Raw genomic sequence first — 21,514 nt, forward strand, 5'->3', positions numbered from 1 at the left:
CCTGGAGTGGCCTAGCCAGTCTCCAGATCTCAGTTGCTTATGTCATCCCAAAGTTAAAAGTTAAAAATAGGTAAAAGAATCAGTGATGATTTAACAGTTTACACAGTGGAGTTGGTCGCTGTGTGGCTGGCTCTGCTATGGGTGGAAGTCAATAGGTCAAGGAAGGCAGGAATTGCTTCAGATTCCAGCTCAGCTTTGATCAGCATCAAAACTTTTCAGTCAAAATCAAGGCAGGATATTGTATGTGAAATAGTACAAGCTGCAAACAGTCTGTTAAAGTCAGGAACCAAGATAACTCTTGTATGGGTACCAGCTCATATAGGAGTTGTAGGAAATGAGTAAGCAGCTGGAAATTCCAGCATAGATATTGAGGTCAATTATAGCAAAGCAGAAATCAAAAGTATGGTTAAAAACATAGTTAAGAGGAAATGGCAAACAGTTCTAGAATATCCAGAATACAGTGGGAAAGAGCAGAAGTATGAACAGAAGCAAGGAGGAGGAGGATGTATTTTCAAGAATGAGGTATGGACACACAAGATTAATTAATACTTTATCAAAAGAAGCATCCTACACTTTCCTAAATATCAGGAAGAAAGACAAAGATTAATCTCACAATTGCAAGGAAAACAGTTAAGGTTAAACTTAGAGGACATTCTACAAAGAAGTTCAGGTGAAATCTGTTTTAAATATGTATTTAGCTTCCTGAGGAATATAGGACTAATTAAAAGAATTTAATTTTCTTTTTTGGTATTTGCTTGTTTGTTTGTTTAGTTTATTTGCTTGCTTCATACTTGGAAAGGTTAGACGCCAGTACCACATCCCAGTCCAGCTGGTGGCGGTAATGCACCATTAAAGTTAGTTGCCAACCGCCTTAAAACCAGAAGAAGAAGAAGAAGAAGAAGAAGAAGAAGAAGAAGAAGAAGAAGAAGAAGAAGAAGAATTCTAAACTGTTTCTGACAACATCCTAAGTTGGAGGAAGGCTATTTGTCTGAACTTGGAGCTCGAGGCCTGGAAACAAAAAAGTTAGATAAGTATATTTGTGATTAATTTGCTTCGGCTCTTGCCAGAAACACCCCTACAGAGTCTATAGGGCGAGGACGGGGGCGGGATAACAGGACAGAAGGCTGTCTTTAAGGCTGTGCGCTGACGCCTTCTTCTGTAACGTTAGTGTAGATAGTAAGGTAACGTAAGACAACGCTATCTTTTGATTATTAGCCATTTAATTTGAAAATGGCCACAGACGAACTTTCGTCCAAGCTCAGTCGTCGGCTCCAGATCGAAGAAGGAGCCGAGGATCCTGTTGCTGTGGACGTCAGCGGGTACCAGAATGGGTCGGAAGACAAACCGAGTACGGCCAATGCCGACTCTGAGCTCGGCGCTAAGCTGATCCGGAGAGAAGAGCTGAACGAGGGGCAGGGTGAGCACTGCCAGCCTAGCATGAAGGTCTTCAACCCATACACCGAGTTCAAAGAGTTCTCCCGAAACCAGATCAAAGACATGGAAAGGATGTTCAAAACGTGAGTGTGTGATATTCTGGATGAACACCGATAACGTAGCTAATGACAGAAGAGGGTAACTCTTAAACATGCCTCCAGCTTCAGGTTAGTTACCTTTTAAAATTTGATATAACAATAGGCCTAACAGGGAAGTAGTTTAAGAATGCTCATATAAGGAAGTTGAGTTAGCAGGTTGCTGACGTATAGCTACGTTAGGCCACTTCTTAATAAAACGATGATTTCAGTTTGGTTTACAAAATGTTCAAAAAGTACTAAAACATATAATGTAGGGCTGAAACTAACGATTATTTTCATTGTTGATTAATTTTGATTATTTTCTCGATTAATGGATTAGATGTTTGGTCTGAAAAAAATGGCTTGTTTTGTCCACAACTCAAAAATATTTAGTTTACTGTCACAGAGAAGTGGAAGAAATGAGAAATGTTTTACATTGAAGCTGGAATCAGAGATTTTTTTTTTACTTTTTTATATAGGCCTAAATAAGAGCTGGGCAATATATTGATATTCTATCTATCGTGATATGAGACTAGATATCGTTTTAGATTTTTGATATCGTAATATGGCATAAGTGTTGTCTTTTCCTGGTTTTAAAGGCTGCATTACAGTAATGTCATTTTCTGAACTTACCAGACTGTTGTAACTGTTCTATTATTTGCCTTTACCCACTTAGTCATTATTTCCACATTACTGATGATTATTTATCAAAAAGCTCATTGTGTAAATATTTTGTGAAAGCACCAATAGTCAACACTACAATATCGTTGCGGTATTGCTATCAAGGTATTTGGTCAAAAATTTTGTAATATTTGATTTTCTCCATATCGCCCAGCCCTAGCCTATACCAAAATAGTTGGCGATCAATAGCTAATTGATTAATCTTTTCAGCTCTAATACACTTAACTGATTACACTAAGTTTTATATTGAAAACAACAAATAAAATGAGCTGCACTATGCATTTTTTTGTTTGCAGCAAACATTAAAATAATAACATAGTCAATGCCTTATGTAAACATATTAAAACAATATCAAATGTGCACTAACCCTCTGAAAACCAAGCCGTTTTGGAGTGTTTTTTGCTCCTATCACATTATTACTCACTGTGAGCTAATTTTTCACTCTGTCTGCAAGTCTGGTATCTCAAATTAAAAAGCACAACCATGGCCAGAAGTAGGAATAGCTAAATGTCTTTTAAGCAGCATAACAAAGTTATAATGGCATAAAAAAAAGGAAAAACGTAAGTTAAATGTATTTGATAATGTATTAAGAAAAACAGTTGTATCAGATAATATAACATTTCCCTAAGTGTAGACATGTATATACAATACAGGAAAACATATTTTTTATATTTATACATCATTCACACAAAGAATTATTTACATTTTTACAAACTTTTGGGACGTTTTGGAATGTAAACTAAGTACGTTTTGCTCAAGTACTGTACTTAAGTCCAAATGTTGAGGTACTCTACTTGAGTCTTTTCTTTTCATGCCACTTTCTACTTCTAATCCGCTACATTTCAGAGAGAAATATTGTACTTTTTACTCCACTACATTATCCTGACAGCTTTAGTTACTAGTTTTGCATTGAGTACTTTTACTTTTAATACTTTAAGATCATTTTCCTGATGATACATACTTTTACTTGAGTAACATTTTCACTGCAGGACTTGTACTTGTAACAGAGTGTTTTTACAGTGTGGTATTAGTACTTTTCTGTTTAACACTAGGCTGCGCTGTGGTTTGGCGCTGTTGTTTGCATTTTCAAACCCGCTGGCAGATTTTGGGGTTAGGAGGGTTGACATTAAAGTCCCTCTCCACTGAAAAATTGAGTTTTCTTATGTTTAGTTCCCCTAAAATATTTGACCTTGACTATAACTGCAGGCCGCAAACTTGCCGAGCTCAGCAAGCGGGCTGCCCGAGCAGGGGGCTGTGTCGCAGAGTGGCCAATATCGCCGCCACTTGTCTTAACCTGGCGTGAGGCTCAAACATGTAAGCCATGGCTGAATCTCCAATGTTTCTAGTCATCTAGATGCACACTGCTCTTTTACTGGTCAACTTTAATGTCTGGTCCACTGCCAAGCATTATTTCCGTGCTTTCCATTCATTGTCAAACATTCATATGAAAGTCAGAAACAAATCACACGAACTGAAGTGCAGATTGCAGAAATATAAAAACAAATACGTGGCTTTACCACACTTAGTAGTATTTAGATTATTATTTACTGTAATAAACATATGTAATGTATGTAATGTAGAAATGTGGATCGCACTTTTTAAACACTCTTTGAACTTTACTAGACAGTTAAATAAGTAAAAATATAGTGTGTATGAGATATATATTTATTTATTACTGATCTCCAGTCCATATATTACTGTCAGTAACAAAACAAAAATGCAGAAAATAAAAGGAGAGAAATATCTGCCTGTACCTCCTTGAAAATATTTAGGTAACTCAAAGTTACATGTAATCACTGTCTGAACATTAATATCTAAATATGAATTGTAATTATCTCTAGTCAGTAACAGCAACACACAACGCAGACTAAAGTACAGTGTGGCACTACCAACCATTGTGATCCTAATTTCTCACCATTAGCAACTCCTGCTCCGATCCAGTTCCAGTCAGTGTACTTCATACTCGCATCAAATCTATCACCAAATCCACCTTTTTTCATCTTAAAAACATCTCCAGACTCCATCACTCTCTGACTCCGTGGCAGAAACCCTCATATGGTTTCATGAAAGGGGCATCATGTCTTTGGCGATAAACTCCGTTACCGCTTGAGTAATTTCCTTGTTCCATTTTTAAAGTACGTTCATATGGAGTTAACGTTACGCTTTCAAACATTTCGGTGAGTGATGCCTGTTGGGTGTATATTTTGCTTACTTGACAAACTGGTGTTCGCCATTTTAGCCATGCATGTCGTAGATGGCTTTGAGTTTTTTTTTTTTTTAAGTGCTGATACAGGTTCGTAGTGTTACCCCGTGAGGTAGCAACGTTAGCAAGACAGGTTTTTCACAATACCTGAAGCTGCGCATCATCTTCTTTTTTTAAACCAAAATAGTCAAGTGACATACTGTTCCTATTTTGGACTAAAGTTTCTGTCGAGCCTGAGGCCATTGTACAACAAACAAATCACAGCCTTTGCGTTTTAACATATCGCGATATTATTGCAAATGCGATTTAATCGTTCGGCCCTACTTGGAATTGTTCGAAAAATTACAATTCCATCGGAATCATTTCTTTATTGGAATCGCTTGGATTCAAATTCAATCATCGGTTCCAAATTTAACATGCACAAGTTTTGGTTTCGATAGTGGCCAGGCGCTTGTTGTGTTGCTGCCATGGAGCACAGTAAGCGGAGCTCTAGTGTGGCTTCATTTAACGTTGAAAAAGCCCAGTAAAACTGCAAACCACCATTGAATCAAAATAAAACTTTCCTCTTATTTGTGAAATAAGCATGTGACTCGTTTCAACAAGCCTGACATCGTCATACTCAGATTCTAGTCAGAATGTGAGTCTGGGTTGTGATTATGGGGCGTGTTTCAACCGAACCAGGACAGAGAATTCCTCTGCACTCATTGGATAGACCTACAACCAATCGGAGCAACGGAACTCAACTGTCAACATAACTCAACACCACCATTGAGACGAGACGGTGTATCGTCTCCATAGCAAAATAAATGTCTAAATATGAATGTGGATAACGTTAGTAATAGTGAGATGCTTGCTACAGTTGCATTTCTAGTGATGAATCGGTGAAAACACGTTTTATTTCTCTGATTCACGGCTTTGTTCTAACGCTGCTGGGCGCTCTCTCTCTTCAGTCACTCTCTATCTCGCACGACCATATAATGGCGGAGCTATAACAGCTGAGTTGCAGCGACACCATCAGCTGGTTTGAGTCGAGGTGAGACGGTCCAGTTGAGCATTTTAAAATGAATGCGCTGTCGATATCTTCTATAACAGACGCGATGTAAATGAATTTCAGTGTTACCCACAGATTAGAAAGCAGCGTGTGTGTGTGTGTGTGTGTGTGTGACGTTACTGTTAATCATCTGTCCATCATCGTATAAAGCCCGTCCTGACAATTTGATTGGTCTGAACAGCTCTGGTTCGAGCATAGTTGCTCCCAATGGATCAAGTCCAGACCGAACTTCCCAACCTCAAATGTTGTGGGCGGGGCTAAGTTCGGCTAGCATCCAGGCTACGTTTCAACTCCACCCCTCAAAGAATCGCAATCGAGAATCGATAAGAACCGGAATTAAAAGGAAGAATCGGAATTGGAATCAGAATTGTTAAAATACAAACAATGCCCAACCCTAGTGTTGGCTTGGTCTCAGATTTTATTTATTCAGATGGATGTTATTTCAACTGCTGGGATATCACTTAATTGCCTGTGCATTCACTTATTTATTTGCATTGGGGGGTCAAAACAGAGACTATACAGTAGTTTACAAAGAACTTGAGTTTTTTTATTTGAAATTTAAATATTTTGCAATTTAAATAACTATAGGCTAAATTAAGTCTTCATTTATGGAAATGTCGCAGTTAAGGAAGGATGTGTTTACATTTGGGCCACCAATTTAGGGGCTTGGTAGCCCATGGGGCCAGTACCTTAAAGTATTAGCATCTATCTGAAGAGGATTAAATCTGATGTGAGAGGGTCCCTGCATTTAGACACAGTGAACGACCTCATTAGAATAAGTATGAAGGGATCTAGCTTGGAAGAGGTTTTTTGGGCTTTATTTGATAGGACAGATTCAGGCAGGAAAGTGGGAGAGAGAGGGGGATGATATGCAGCAAAGAGCTGCTACATGAGCCTTGCTACATGGGGTGCACACTCTGCCAGGTAAACTACAAGAGTTCCCCAAGCTTGGAACAGTTTCAATACCAAAGAGGCTGTACAGATGTGGTTCGGTCAGGGTAACGGATCAAGGAGGCCCAACCGGCCGTTGATCGTCAGAGCCTTCCAGTGCCCTACAGGGGGATGTGCTCTAAGGCAGAGTATGAGAAGCACATGTTGTTTACTTGTCCTGATGCTTTAATGACAGTAAAGTGACCACTGACCAATTACCTCATGTTTGTTTTTAATTTTTGCACTGACAGTAATAATACTTTGTTTCCATTTCTGAATGTGCATGTGCATGACATCTGGCTGTTTCTTTGTCATGCTCTGCCAAGATTCTTCAGTTTGCTGTCATGTACAGGCCTGTCCAGAGAGTTTTAAATGCACTACTTACGAATACACAGCCATCTTCACAGGGTTCAGTCCCAATAAGACATCTGCAGTTTAAGCATTTCTTTTGTGAGTTGAAATCAATCTAATGTGCAAAGCTATCTGTGGAATTGTTAAGTATGGTGGGGAATTAAGTGTGTCCATAATCACTAAACATAAACTATCAATAAATCAATAATCAATAAAAAGATTGTCTGGTCTGGGCAAGTCTTATCAAAAGCTAGGGGTGGTACGGTTCATGAAAAAACATTTCAGACCGTCCTGCCAACCTGTATACATTTTAACATCAATGTACTGTAACGTTTTTTCACTCTAAAGTCGCTGAAGCGGCTGCAGTTTAGATCCTGTCGGGTCTCTGCAGCGGGCGGGGCTGCTCAGTTCTCCCCGCGACTGGCGCGCGCGCGCGCACACACACACACACACACACACACACACAGTGGATGCAGGAAAAAACGGAGATGAGACGTATACAGGAGGACCTGACAGCTACGCTCGTTATTGTAAGTGCAATGATAAGTCTAATAAGTACTTTTACTTTACTGTTTTAAGCATGTTGAAATCATCAATGTCTTCCCTCTTGCTGTATCAAAATCTCACCTAGCTTTCCTCAGAGATGGTCCCAATAATGTGCTTAAAGTCAAGTCAAATTCAGTTTGTGCATGATATAACTATATAATTATTTAATACTGTATCCTACATTGTGGATAATTAAGCTCTATCTATATATATATATATATATATATATATATATATATATATATATGCTGAAGTATATTTCTGGAGTGTTAAAGATTAAAAGAAAAAATAACAAGAACCGTACAGAACCGAAAACCGTGACCCTAAAACCGTGATACGAACTGAACTGTGGGTTTTGTGAACCGTACCACCCCTATCAAAAGCTGGTTGGTTTATAATAAAAATCAGGTTTATTGCCAGTAGGTTTTCACATACAAGCAATGTTTAAGTAAAGTCACTCTCTGACAATCACTATTTGACATTAAGTTCCCCGCTGGACAACGAAAACTAAACTTCCCCACAAGATAACAAAAACTGCGCGCACACACACAAATGTGGAATCGACCTGTCACCAACCTGCAGCTTCAGAGCACCGTGTTGTGTGCTGCAGTGGCTAGTCCAAAAAACCTCCCCCACGGCCATCTACACAAAGTAAATGCCTATGTGCATTTTTCACACCCCACCAAAGAAGTTTTAGCAGGCACGAAAGGAAAAGGCAGTCAACTTTCCTCTCATCCACAGCCGCTATATTGTACACATTGGCTCTAAGCTGCATTGTTTTGACTTGGCCTGAACACTCCGCTGTAAAGCTAGCGCTAATTTTACTGTCCAAAGTCAGGCTGGACTTTTTAAGACCATTGAACAATCAAAAATGATTATTCAATATTCCATTCATCAAGTTTGCAGGAAATTATTACTTTCCCCTTTAAAAAGGGTGAGGTGTATTTTCCAAATAATGACTTAGTGGGAAAAATGCATCATAAACTTTGCATTGTGTGGCTATTTAATGTATGATAAGTATGTAAGTGTTAAAGCTACATCAGTATGATGAAACAACGTGATATTTGGGGTTATTTAAGGGACATTCGTACTATTTTTAAAAAGCCAGAGCCTGTCAGTGGCAAAATGAGCACTTTTGGGAAGGTAAATACAAGATGGACAATTGCCCATCTTGGAAAACAGTCATACGCAGTTGAATCACAGATGCTCTGTTTGAGCTATGTTACTGGTTACTGGTTGCATGGCGTTCGTCGTTCGACTGCTCATGACTGGCGCCCGCATGTAAATATGAACGCTACTGTCTTTATAATCTATCTTTTTAATAAACTGTCTGTACACTTACAAAGGTCTCAATGCTTTGGTTTACACGTAGGGACCGTCATTATGCTACCGTTGAAGTGTGGTGCTATATTGAGCCTGGTTAGTGGTATAAAATAGCGATTTACCATCTCCCCGAAAGGTAGCGTTAGCAGCTAACCACCCGTTTGCTGTAGCTTGTTTAAAGATAGAGACACATTCGATTAGCATGAAAACATGTCGCAGAGAACGTTCGATTCGGTACATTTGTTATTTTCCTTGTCATTTTTTATGAAAAAAGAAAAAGATCTTTAATTATTTTTTAATTTTCTTTACTCCTATGTTAGTAAACTGAATATTAAGGGTTGTGGACAAAACAAGACATTTTAGGATCTCATCTTGGGCTTTGGCAAACAAACCAAAATCTTTCATATTAACACTTATAACAATAATAATTAATCGAGAAAATCTTCGACAGATTAATCAACCATTAAAATAATCGTTAGTTGCAGCCCTAGTCATTATAATGGGCTACAGGCAGAAGACTGATATTGTAAACAGACACCTCAAAACCTGGATAAATAAAACCAAAACTTTATGCAAGGCTTAAAAGTTGCACAGCATGCACTTGGTGGGAGGTGTGTATTTTCCTTCAGCTCTGTAGCGGAGCTGTAACAAACCAGTTGTCTACTCTGTCAAGGTTCGATGCTGGGAAAGACAACTACATTGACCTGATGGAGCTGAAGCTGATGATGGAGAAGCTCGGAGCTCCACAGACCCATATCGGCTTGAAGAACATGATCAAAGAGGTGGACGAGGACCTGGACAACAAGCTTAGCTTCAGAGAGGTGAAACAGAAAAAAGCTAATTAGAATCAGTCAGAGGATGTGATATTCCTTCTGTCTACATCCATGTATTTCTGTTCTTCCTGTCCTCCTTAGTTCCTGCTCATCTTCAAAAAGGCAGCAGCAGGAGAGCTGGCAGAGGACAGCGGCCTCAGTGTCCTCGCTCGCCTCTCTGAAATCGACGTTTCCACAGAGGGGGTCAAGGGAGCCAAGACTTTCTTTGAAGCCAAAGTAAGTAGTAGTAGGGACTTCTTGTACAACAACACAGTAAATTACATTTTTTACAGTCAATACACTAACACAAGTGTTTCAAAAAAGAGAAACTGTGTCATATTTCATATTAGGGTTCAAATTAGGGGTGTAACGGTACGTACCTCGGTTTTGAAGTCACGGTTCGGTTCATTATATACAGTAAGAGAAAAAATGCAAAACTCCCGACAAGTAAAGTGAAGAAGCAAAAAAAATTTGCTTGTTTTTATGAACTTATGTAAATAAAAATCAGTTTACAATTTTTAAACAAACTTTTAAATTAATTGTAATAAATAAAATAGACAAACTACTACCAATACGTTCTCCAATAAAGAGAGGTTTTCAAAACAATATAACGTATAATAAAATATATATAAAGAATAATAAACCAGTGTTTTCATAAACTGAATATGGTCGTAGATCTACGCACCTTGCTTAAGCCCTGTCTACCTCGACAGCGTTGCTGCATTTAAGTGGCAGGAAGCGCATCAAATTAAACCAGTAACATCTGAAGCCTTCAAGTAATAAATAAGAGAGAACTATTACCACTACAGCATTCTCAAATGTAACTAAGTACATTTACTCAAGTACTGCACTATTCAATTTTGAAGTACTTGAGTATTTCTATTTAATGCTACTTAATACTATACTCCACTACATCTCAGAGGCAAATATTGTAGTCTTTACTCCACTACACTTTATTTGACAGCTCTAATTACTTTGCATATTTAGATTATCAATACAAAATATAATCAAATAATAAATGCAGTGTTTTCCCTGCCATTATATGTCTTAGCGTTTTTGCACACCACTTCAAATTCAAATTTATTTGTCACATACACAATCATACACAGTAAAATGTGCAGTGAAATTCTTTGTGTACATGTTCCGGCTCAACAATAACAATAAAATCCATAAAAATAATTATATACAACACAATAGAGTAAGAGAATAGAAAATAGCCGAGCAGACCACCCTCCTAAGGGCCGGATAGTCTTTTTGGGTGCTGCTGCCCATCCAGGTAGTGATGCTCCCAGGCAGGATGCTCTCTATGGTGCAGGTGTAGAAGTTCCTGAGCACCCTGACGGGGTGCTTAAAGTCTCTCAGGCGTCTTAGATGGTGGAGACGCTGATGGGCCTTCTTCACTAGGGAGGTGATATGGAGCGACCATGTTAGGTCCTGAGTAATATGAACCCCAAGACTTCTTGTACAACAGTTAGTTGGTAGTTGGTTCCATCTAGAAATGTCTGATTTAATTTTGGAATTTAGAGGGACTTATTTACCATTTTTTTTAATTATATTTATTTATTTTTCTCTCATCCTTCAAATCATAACCTGTTTCATTGACTTGTGACAAAGGTATAGACAGTACACACATTAACATGTTTGTATTGTCTATACCTTTGTCACTGTTTTGTCAATGTGTACTATGTCACACTGATCTAAACTAAAAGATCTGAACCCTAGATTGGTATTGCCTGGTTTTCACTTTTATTTCCACGATTTTGGCAAAGGGCTAATCCAATGTATCCATTAACTACCTGTTATCTTGGAGGGTCTCGGGCGCGGCTGGAGCCAGTCACACCATACATTGGGTCAACAGTCAATCACAGGGCTGACACATCGAGACAGACAACCAGACAACCATTCATGTCATATATAGGGTCAGGGTTAATATATTAATTCGATTTCAGTTCAAATCAATTTTATTTATAGTGTCAAATCATAACAGGAGTTATCTCAGGACACTTTATAGATAGAATTAGATAGAAAAGACCCAACAATTCCCCCCCAAGAGCAAGCATTTGGTGTGACAGCGGCGAGGAAAAACTTCCTTACAAGCGGAAACCTCGGACCGACCCTGACTCTTGGTGGGCGGCCATCTGCCACTGTCGGTTAGGGCACATATACAGAAATATGATTCATAATAATTATAGCATGATGAACAGTGGCAATTATACTAACAATAAAGATAATAGAACTATGACTAGAAATAATAGTAGTAGCAATGCAGGGCGTCGAGCAGGACCACGGCAGCAGCTGCAACCACGATTTATGTGCTACCCCAACCCAAGGAAATCTGCGAGGCGAGAAAACTCTGGGGCTGTTGCGAACAAGCAGTACTTGGGACATGAATGCACTAGGACTGTCAGCATTAACGCGTTAATCGCTATGCGATTAAGGGTCGAGCATAATGCGTTAATTTTTTTAGCGTATTAATCGCATGCTGCCATTTATTAATTTATTTTCACTTCACTCGGCTTTGCGTCGTGCCTAACAGGCTACTATTTTGCCGTACTTCCTCGTAACGCATCCTGCTGCTGCAGGAATAGCAACGCGGATTTCATTCATTTCATTCTGGTGCCACTGATATGCCTGCACTTCTCTCTGATGCTCTGAAACAGACGTTACAGGCAACAGAAACATTGCTGCATGTGATGCTAGTTAACACTATACTCGAACTATAATAGAATTTTAATCATGTGATAAAACATGCGATTAATTGTGATTAACTATAGAAATTCAACGATTAATCGCGATTAAGAAAATGTAATCGTTTGACAGCCCGAGAATGCACACAAACACGTTTTCCTAAACACAGTTTAAAAAATAATGTTGAGTTGAATTAAGAAATATCTGATACATGCGCCAGTAGCTCAGTCTGTACGGACTTGGCTTTAAAACTGGAGGGTAGCCTGTTCAAGTCCTGGATGGACCAGGTGGACTGGTAGCTGGAGAGGTGTCAATTCACCTCCTGGGCACTGCTGAGGTGCTCTTGATGCGACTCATTGATCTGACATCTCTCAACTTTTGATATGTGTGTATAAATCAAGAAGAATAACAATCCCCAACCAGACAAAGAAAGTCCATTATTATTAGGGCCAGAGCGCCGACAGCGGCGAAGGCCCTATTGAAATTAAAGGAATTATTATTATTCCTTCTTTTCTGCAAATGAATCGCCTTTTTGAGGGGCTTAACATACTCAAAAACTCACACAATTTTCTGGTGAAAATGTATGTATTTTAAGGGTTTCCATAATAGGCGCACAGAAATGGCTCGCTAGCACCCCCTACAAAATGAAAAAAATTGCACAGTCGCAAGGAGCGGCGTCCGCCAGTAACCCCGACGCGCTCAGAGGCGCGTGGACCCGTCCAATGCTGCTTGAAGCTTTAGTTAAGGGGTCCAGCGGAGCTGTGGAACCATATTGCTTTCCTAAGGATTATTATTATTTTTCTCCGCCTAAAACTGATGCTACAGCCTAAACCGTACATAGTGGGGGGTGCCGTGGTCCAGATCCCTGCAAGGACCTCGAACAAGATTTGTGCACCACTAGGATTGCACTATAGGAGAGATACGCGTTTGGCCCTATAACTCCCATACTGTTCATCGCACATTAAAAATACATATGCCATATCCACGCGTTCCCTGAATTCAACTGAATCTCCTGATATAGGTCACGTCCATTTCCATGCCATTTATCGTAAACCTACTTTTTCTAACTCCTAGACTGTGTGACCGATCTGCACAAAACTTGGTATGTAGCATCTCCACACCGACCTGACAAAAAGTTATCTGTGTAGATGTACAATGGACCTCACATACCAAAAATTACACATATGGACCACTAGGTGGCACTGTAATGATGTCAAACGTGTTTTTGCCTATAACTCCCACATTCCACTTCGGACATTAGAAAATCACGTGCGCCTTAAATCGTGGTAGGTAGCATCTCCAGATGGACCTGACCAAAAGTTGTCAAAAGAATTTTGCTATGTTAAAGTATGCAATTTACAACCAAACTAATTTCCATAGCTAGCCACAAAACACAAACTTTAGCATATCTTGGCCAAATTAATAGGTATCGGAGCAAAACCTGGTAATATTGTTCAACATCCCACTCTGAGGCGCTTTTTGTAGATGCATTTTGCCAATTTATTTTATTTTATTAACCTTTATTTATTCAGGAACGCCCTGATCACATTCACACATTCATACCTGGAAACTGCCCAGTACAACCACAGTCTGATCTGCTGGCCACTGAGCAGCTCCACTGGAGCGATTTGGGGTTAAGGGCCTTGCTCAAGGGCACCTCAGTGGTGGTAATGAGAGAGGTGTAAGCGCTGCTCTTTCACTTTCCCCACCCAGATTATATCCTGTCGGGCTGGGGATTGAACTGACGGCCCCCCGGTCACAAGCTCGCTTCTCTAACCTTTAGGCCACCACTTCCCAATAACTCAATGCATGTAAATGGAACATTTGCAATTGCAATTTCTCTGCCGTAGTAATTGCTATCAACATAAATCATGCTTGTTCAGCATGCTGCTCTGAGGCTCTGTACAAAATTTGGTAAATATTGGCCATTAGGGGGTGCTATAATCAACGTAGACACGTTTTGGCCTGTAACTCAATCAATGTACTGTAAATGGAAAATTTGCAATGGCTATGTACTACAGACTTTGCAGCTCACACCTTGCGATATGTCCTGACGTTTGCCTCCCCAACGTCACACTTTGGGTTCTGCTTTCGCATGCACCGCGGGTCGTCATGGGGGCGACTCGTGCCGTGGTCGGCTTGCACCGGGGAGGCTTGGACCCCGTCATAACTGCTTGCAATTCTAGTATTATTATTATTGTTATTAGTAGTTGTAGTATTCTGTGACTAAAGTGATATTGTCTATATATTAAATGCTGTTGTCAAAGGTAATTCAAATTCAGTTTAAATTCTCAACTCTTTTCTGTGGAGATCCACTCCATCACCTGTAAGGTGTATGATTTGTTGTTTGACAGGTCCAGGCCATCAATGAGTCCAACCGTTTTGAGGCGGAAATCCGCCAGGAGCAGGAGGCCAAGAAGAAGCAGGCCGAGGACCAGAAACAGAGACGCGCTGCTTTCAAAGACCTGCAGTCAGCCTTCAAGTGACCGCCTCCATCTCCTCTCAGGACCTGTCGCTTTCTGTGCTGCACTAATGCTGTCAGTTTGTCAATGTGTGTGTTTGAATGCTCCATGTATGTCAGTGGTAGTCCCGAGGCAAACACAGGCTCAAGGTGCCCAACATGCTGGTCACTATTCCAAGATATATTTTGTACATTATAGTAAATTGGCACTGCTTATTAGGGCTGTGTTTAAAAAAAATCGATTTTCCAATTCAGTGTGAGAAAATTCCCGAGATTGATCTTTTAAGAGGCTCCGTTTTAAAAGTAGACTGAAAACATTGGTATCAAATGAAACTAGACAATCTAAGGAATCCTCCAAAGGTAGGTGAGATTTTGGCAAGGACAAAAAACTGGCATGGCCATTTAGGCCATGTAGGGCTTTAGGTATATGGTCTCTGCATCACACCCTCTGCACTAAAGAAAGCACACGTTTTTTTTCTGCCTCTATGTAATGGCTTTGGGGTAAATTCTTAAAGACTAAATTAATATTTTAATTAATGCACCAGGTTAGAGGGTTCCTTGTACAATTTACAGCATCTGAAAATCTTTTTGTACATCCAAGCAAAATTGGTATCGTAACTGAAATATCCCTAATCAAATCGATATTTAATGAAATCAAATCAATTGGAAATCAAATCGGTACTGTGAATCAGAATTGAATCGATTCAGGAAATTACTGGTGATACCCAGCCCTACTGCTTATGCAGATAACCTTTAAAGAATAATTGATTTAATCCGTCTAGAATTGTCTTTTTTGTATTTTTTTCTTTTTAGCTCTGTAGCTCAGTAACACTCTCAAACATCAAAAATACAAGTTCAATACAGGTTTAGTGCAACTGTAGCAGGATTACCAATAGAGCAGTCTATGCTGAGCTAAATTAATGAATGATTCTTACAGTATTTGTCATCCATCACGGTGTCTCTGATAGCTGCTTTTTACCCAAATGTCAACTCTGTGGCTCTCTGGATCACCACAGTGGGGGTTCAGCTCCAGCAAAAAATGGTAGAAATGATTGTCAGTGTCATAACTTTGCAGAGTAGTGAAATCCTGCCTCATAGTAATATTAAGTAATATAAATTGCTATGCAGTGTTTTGGTGTCAAACTCATGGATTTGTCACTCTAGTCGGCCTACATAAATGTCTAACCTGTACCTGACACAAAATACGCACAGACATTTGCTGTGTGTTGTGTCTTTTATAAACTGTGGCCAAAATAATCAAAATAAGACTAGTGATAAATGCACTTTTTCCACTCTCTTGGCTACTCTGTATGTCAGCTTGTCTAAGATATATTTGACCACTCATTCTAGAACTCATATTAAATCCACCGTGACACAAGTTAGTGTTTAATGATGAACAAATAGCTGAGCTCTTTGTTTTTATTGTCGGCTCTGTATTTTTCTACAATGGGTTTGGGTGGGTTTTGAGTAGATTTTGGTATGTGGTTTGGGATGGTTGTGGTGGTGGTTATTCTTCAGCACCATGTTTTGTATGGGCCCTCTTAAGCACAGCTTTAAAATATATATTTTTTAAATGTGGGTCTTCTTTTTCTAGTTTTAGCCGTTATTCCTATGCTATCAGCTCTTTTACCATTTTATTACCATTATATTATTAATGCCTTGTTTATTTCATTGTTTCACCACTAGCTGCTTTTTCAAAAAATGAAGTACAAACAAATGAACAAGTACAAATACCCACAAGTCACAAACACGTTTGAATTGATTGTAATGCAACCAATATATTCTAATCATAAACTAGGTTAAAGGGACGTTTCTTCATTCATTTCCTTAGTATGTGTGAAACCTGTTGACTTCACATTTGTTGTCATGGTAATGTTACTGCAAGGCAGGTGCATTTTTAAAAGGGAGCAAACAGCCTCACCTTTATCCACAATTATTCCATCTCTGATGTTAAATCCAAAATGCTTTTTCACATTACTACTCAAATGGTTTGGTGTCATGATTACTTGTTCACTGTGGCTCGCTAGCTTCCTCCATTTTTGTAATAAAGGGAACAACAAATAGTCTCAGTTACTGACAGGGCATGCAGTAGGTCAGTAACCAGAGTGCATTTAATGAAAAGTCTTGCAGTAACATCACTGATTTCAAAAAAGATTCTTTACACATTACAGTGTTAATTAGTGTTGGTTTGATTGTAACTCTACCTGAATTAGCTACTTATTAGCTGTAGAGATAAATGGTCTCTTTCACATATGCATTTATTTCATGGATTATTTCTGAACAAAAATGGACTAGCAGGGGAACACTGGGCAACTGAAGTAATGCAAATGTTTACATCTGTGATGTATTACAGTGAAGCACTTTGTAGGTCATGTATCCGAAAAATATTCTTATGGATGATGTAATTCAACTATATGCCCTTGTCCTGCATATATTTAAAGCATTCATCAAACCTGTCAAACACACCTGACAAATTTCACACTTTTGTGTGATCTTCAGGATTATCACTTTAAATAAACTAAATCTAATATCTTTAATGTGTCATGGCACAGTGCAATTTAAATTAGTTTTAGGGCAGATTTGTTATCAATGAATGTTTGCTTTGGAGCCATTTTGTAGAAACATTTGTTAGTACTGTGTAAAATAATATGCAAGCTCCCATAGTGTTGATAGTGTTATGGTGCCGTTTGTTGATGCATGCCAGCACTTCACAGCACATTGTGACTGAAATGTTCTTCATGAATGCTTTCCCATGAATGTTCAAACAAATATTTTATCACAGTATGGAAATCTTTTGCAACTTCGTTAGTGAGCTAGGAGGAACTTTGGGGATTTCAGGGTTCAAACGTCTTGTGTAAAGGGTGGTCAGTGAGTAGTTGTGATTTTTGTCAGATGTATCATGTTTTTCCATGTGAAATGAATAACTGTTGTTGCCTGCTGTAACAAAACACTGGTAGCTGTAATATTTGGATTTTTGTGTTGATTTTTGTGCTACTGATTTTTTTCCAAATTTCCCTCAATATTCAAAAGAAGCCCCATTTCTTTTGGAAAATGAAAAACAAAAACAAATGATTAAGTCTCCTTGGTGGTTCTCCATTGATTGTGTCCAGGATTATGCCAACACTGTATTATGTAATGGAGGGGTAACAGGAAACAAGTTTCATTTATTTTAAACGTCATTCCATTAAATATGACCTATATAATAAAGAATTTCATGAATACCTCAACTGAATTCTCCCAAATCATTCCGTAATGTCCTTATTGTTACCAGAATAGTGCCAAATGTTTAAGCTACTGTCATTATGCTCAGTCCAGTGGAATTGCACTCTACAGCAACATCAATGTGAATGGAAATTATATCTTAATTGTTATTTAGATAGCTGTTGGCCATTGTCAGCATTTTCTTTTCATTCTTGGTACAGCATTCCATCATACTACTCTCATGAATATTCTAGGCTGAAGTGGCATGGATGCATTTTTTTCTACTACAATTCTTTGCCACTGAGAGACATGGAGGGGATTTGGGGGTCTCTGGGCTGGATAACAATCAGGGAGGGGATTTTTAAAACTAATATGAGAAGGTTTTCCTCCTATGGTTTAATTTTTATTTTCCCTTGTTTTTTTTAGTTATGGTATGTTGAAAAACTGTAATACACCTTATGTTGATTTCCAATAGTATGTATCCTTTTGTCACAATAAATTGCCCATAGATTGTGTCACCACTGTCTTTGTGTTAACTACATCAAAAAAAGAACAAGCGTTATCCCCCTGAAACCCAGCAATTTGCTTTTGTCCTCTGCAGGTGCACTGTTACAACGGGAATCTGTGTAGTTTATTTATGGAATCCTGTTGATTAAACATCCGAAAAGGACAACCGTTTGTGCAGTCAATCACCATACCAGCTGGTTAGCCGGTAACATTAGCACACCGCCACTTATCTGTGTTCATTAACTCCCCCCCCCTGTGTTCACATACACACAGCCAGTGAGTTAATTGTCTGCCTGAGGCGATATAGAGGAGCCTGACACTGTGACGTTCTGCAAATTCCTGGGCTTTTTTTGGGATCTATGAATGAGGTCTGCGTACTATTGTGGGTCACCAGAAGCCTTGCTGGAAAGAGTAGACCATATCTGATGCCAGGCTGGTCCCGTAGTAGTTCCCGGGTGGGACTGAGTAGCGCCTTCCGCTTAGCCACAGCGGGTGGGTAGTGGAGGAATATTTGGATCCTCTTGCCATTATGGTGGAGCTGTTTCGCCACTGTGGCTTTGTGTAAGATATCCTTTAGCACATGGTAGTATTGCAATCTCAGAACAAAGGGCCTGGGCAGCTCATGAGGTTTCGGGTAATTTTCGGGGTGCCCGGTGTGCTCTGTCAATGAGAGGCTTCTCATCCAGGGACAGCACACTTTGTAAAAGCCCGGCAATGAAGTCCCTTGGCCTGGGTCCCTCTATCCCCTCGGGGATTCCGATGGTCCTAATGTTTTGTCTTCTCAAGTGTCCCTCCAAGTCTTGCCGTTTTTCAGTCAGCTTCTCCACTTCAGAGTTTAGGTGAATGACCTAGCGTTGAAGTGTGGCAACATCATCGGAACAGTGTATGTTTTGCAACTCTTTGATAGTGTTTCCATGTGGGGCAGTAGTTGCCTCGAGGGCTGTAATTGACATCTGTACTTCTTTGTGGTTGTAGCCAGTTCATCCCTAAACATGGTGTATACGGTCTGTATACGGGTGTCCATAGTGGTGCAGATGATCATCTTTAATCTGGGTGACTTAATTTCGTAGAGCAGCAATAGTGGCCAGTTTTTCACGACTGGGTGGGTCGGCCACACTCTCGTTCTCACTCGCCCCAAAGTATCGGAACACGACAAACCAGCACCAACACGACGATCACCATCTGGCGGTGATCCAACTTTTCATCTGCAGAGAGAACGAAATGACCAAGCAGAGTTGCTGCGAGGGAAATCGCCAGAGGTCAAGTTCCATCACCGCGGCAACAACCACCGCTGCTTCCCTTCATTATTCGCTCCGTGCTGTCTTTCATCCTTCCAGCCATGCCTGCTTCCTAGTAAGACAAACGCTGTTTTACTCATAAAAGGGTTGATGCTCACTGGGTTGTTTAGAAAGGGTGAATATAGGGCTTTTATTGTGTAAAATCTCCCTTAAATTGGTCAATTTGTTTCTGCATAGCTGCTTCATTTTTTGTTTTCATCAACGTGATAGTTCTGTGGTACAGAGATGGATACATTCCTGTTTTATTCATTGCTTATTATGTAATTGTTTAGTAGTTTGTATCCAATAGATGAATAAATTCTTTTTGTGTGCTTTATCTCTGTAGCGAGATACCTCCAAATTATGAAACTGAACTAAGGCAAATGTTATCAGTATTCTCTTTGTGAGTGGTGCCTTGAATCTTTGTTTAAAACATTACACAACTCTTTTACATAGACAGGCATTCTATGAGTCTATTGATAATGTATAAATTAATGTAAATTAATGAAGAACCCATATATGCTACAGTAATTTAAAATATACTCAGAGTAAACGTTACGTAGTTACTTTTTTAGTAAAAAGCCTTAGCATAATTTACAACTTGTTACTACCAGCAGGTTGTTACTGCCAACCAACATTAGCAATGTCATAATATTTCCCTGACCTCTTCTCAATAAAACAAATCATATTCCTGATATCAATATACTGAGTAAAGTTTAGAATGAAGAGGCAAACATGACGATGAAGTCATTCACGTGCATATTAAGAAGTATCCACGTACCTGACCTCAGGGGGATCATCCCCGTACATATGGAATACTGTATGTAATGGTGGAGAGATAGTCTCAATACAATAGAGAACTGGTGGTTGGATCACTATTAAAGATAAGAAACAGCTGGATGGGGACGGATAACTTTCTTAAGCAGCACTTTACTGTTCTCCCACACTTCCTTGTTTCTTACTCACGTGTATCCAAACTAACCAATCAGACGCTAGCAGAACTGAGACTAAGGTAAATGTGAGGAAAACCCCAAAGGTAGATTCATAACGGCTGATGTAAATAATTAAACGTGTAAATATGCATATACTGACTGTGTAAACACAAATATGTAAGAAGTTAACTGTATAAACATTGTAAAATATATATTTTTTAGAAATTCACTCAAATGTCAATTACACTGTACTAATGTACACCTTACATTAACTAGCAACTTCGTCCTAGCAAAAAATACACTAATGTGACACAAGTTAAATGCAGCTATATAAATGCAGTCCATTTACATTTACAAGAGAGTATACCGGCCTAACATAACATTATAGTTTGAGAAGTAAAATGGCACATTTCCCTGACTCATGACATATTCCGAGTGAAGACTGTTGGGTGCGCTCAACAGTCCCGCCCCTCCTCTGAGAGACTTTAGGTTCCGGAAGTAAGTTTCCCATTCATTTCTCTCATTGATGTCTGGAAAAATCTGTATATAAAGAGTTTTAGACCATGCCTTAGGCTAACCAGCTACGACGTGACTCATAAGCATACAACGTATAATTTCGAGTGAAAAAAACGAACAGAAAATCCCAAAAAAGTCAAAGGTACAAGACTGTGTACATATTTTCATTTCCGAGTGAAGGAACTACTCATCCCATAAACCACCGCGCACCACTGAATAATATATAGTCGAAGACAACCGCGAAAGAGCCTCTTGAACAACTTCCAATTCGACAACAGCCTTGCGCACTTTTCCCTCCAAACATAGTGATTTTGATATAGTGAATGTACAGTTAATAGCAGTTCTTTCAGTAGTAATCGTGTAATGATTGATATGACTCATACAGTATGAAGGCTACAGTAGCCTAGCTAAAGTGAACTGATAATGTTAACTAACCTCTAATTAACGTTACCAACCTCCCTGCAAAACTCACCAGTTTGTAGGTCTTGTCCCTCATGCTGGCCCTTACAAAACCCACAAGCTGA

At 39.3% G+C, this 21,514-nt stretch overlaps 1 protein-coding gene and 1 long non-coding RNA gene across 2 annotated transcripts; one reads left to right on the plus strand and one right to left on the minus strand.

Annotated features, from left to right (window-relative positions):
* The first annotated feature begins 910 nt into the window (after positions 1 to 910).
* Positions 911 to 17,784, plus strand: efhd2 (EF-hand domain family, member D2). The gene is made up of 4 exons (XM_078255914.1): positions 911 to 1,517; positions 9,270 to 9,417; positions 9,511 to 9,645; positions 14,451 to 17,784. The coding sequence occupies exons 1-4, from the start codon at positions 1,231 to 1,233 to the stop codon at positions 14,580 to 14,582; spliced, it is 702 nt and encodes a 233-aa protein (XP_078112040.1). The 5' UTR covers positions 911 to 1,230; the 3' UTR covers positions 14,583 to 17,784.
* LOC144521364 (uncharacterized) lies at positions 16,263 to 20,481 on the minus strand. Its single transcript, XR_013502303.1, has 2 exons — positions 20,324 to 20,481; positions 16,263 to 19,615 (listed from the first exon to the last, which is right to left on the minus strand). It is a non-coding gene; the product is annotated as an uncharacterized LOC144521364 (long non-coding RNA).
* Between the last annotated feature and the right edge of the window lie 1,033 nt (positions 20,482 to 21,514).

This window comes from Sander vitreus, chromosome 7, assembly GCF_031162955.1.
Source record: "Sander vitreus isolate 19-12246 chromosome 7, sanVit1, whole genome shotgun sequence".
Lineage (NCBI taxonomy): Eukaryota > Metazoa > Chordata > Actinopteri > Perciformes > Percidae > Sander > Sander vitreus.

What these genes read in the sequence shown, in the direction of transcription:
- efhd2 (XM_078255914.1), top strand. Translation starts at nt 1,231, where the DNA reads ATGGCCACAGACGAACTTTCGTCCAAGCTCAGTCGTCGGCTCCAGATC. An exon ending in ATGGAAAGGATGTTCAAAAC is followed by an intron (nt 1,518 to 9,269) that starts GTGAGTGTGTGA and finishes TACTCTGTCAAG; the next exon opens with GTTCGATGCTGGGAAAGACA. An exon ending in AGACTTTCTTTGAAGCCAAA is followed by an intron (nt 9,646 to 14,450) that starts GTAAGTAGTAGT and finishes GTTGTTTGACAG; the next exon opens with GTCCAGGCCATCAATGAGTC.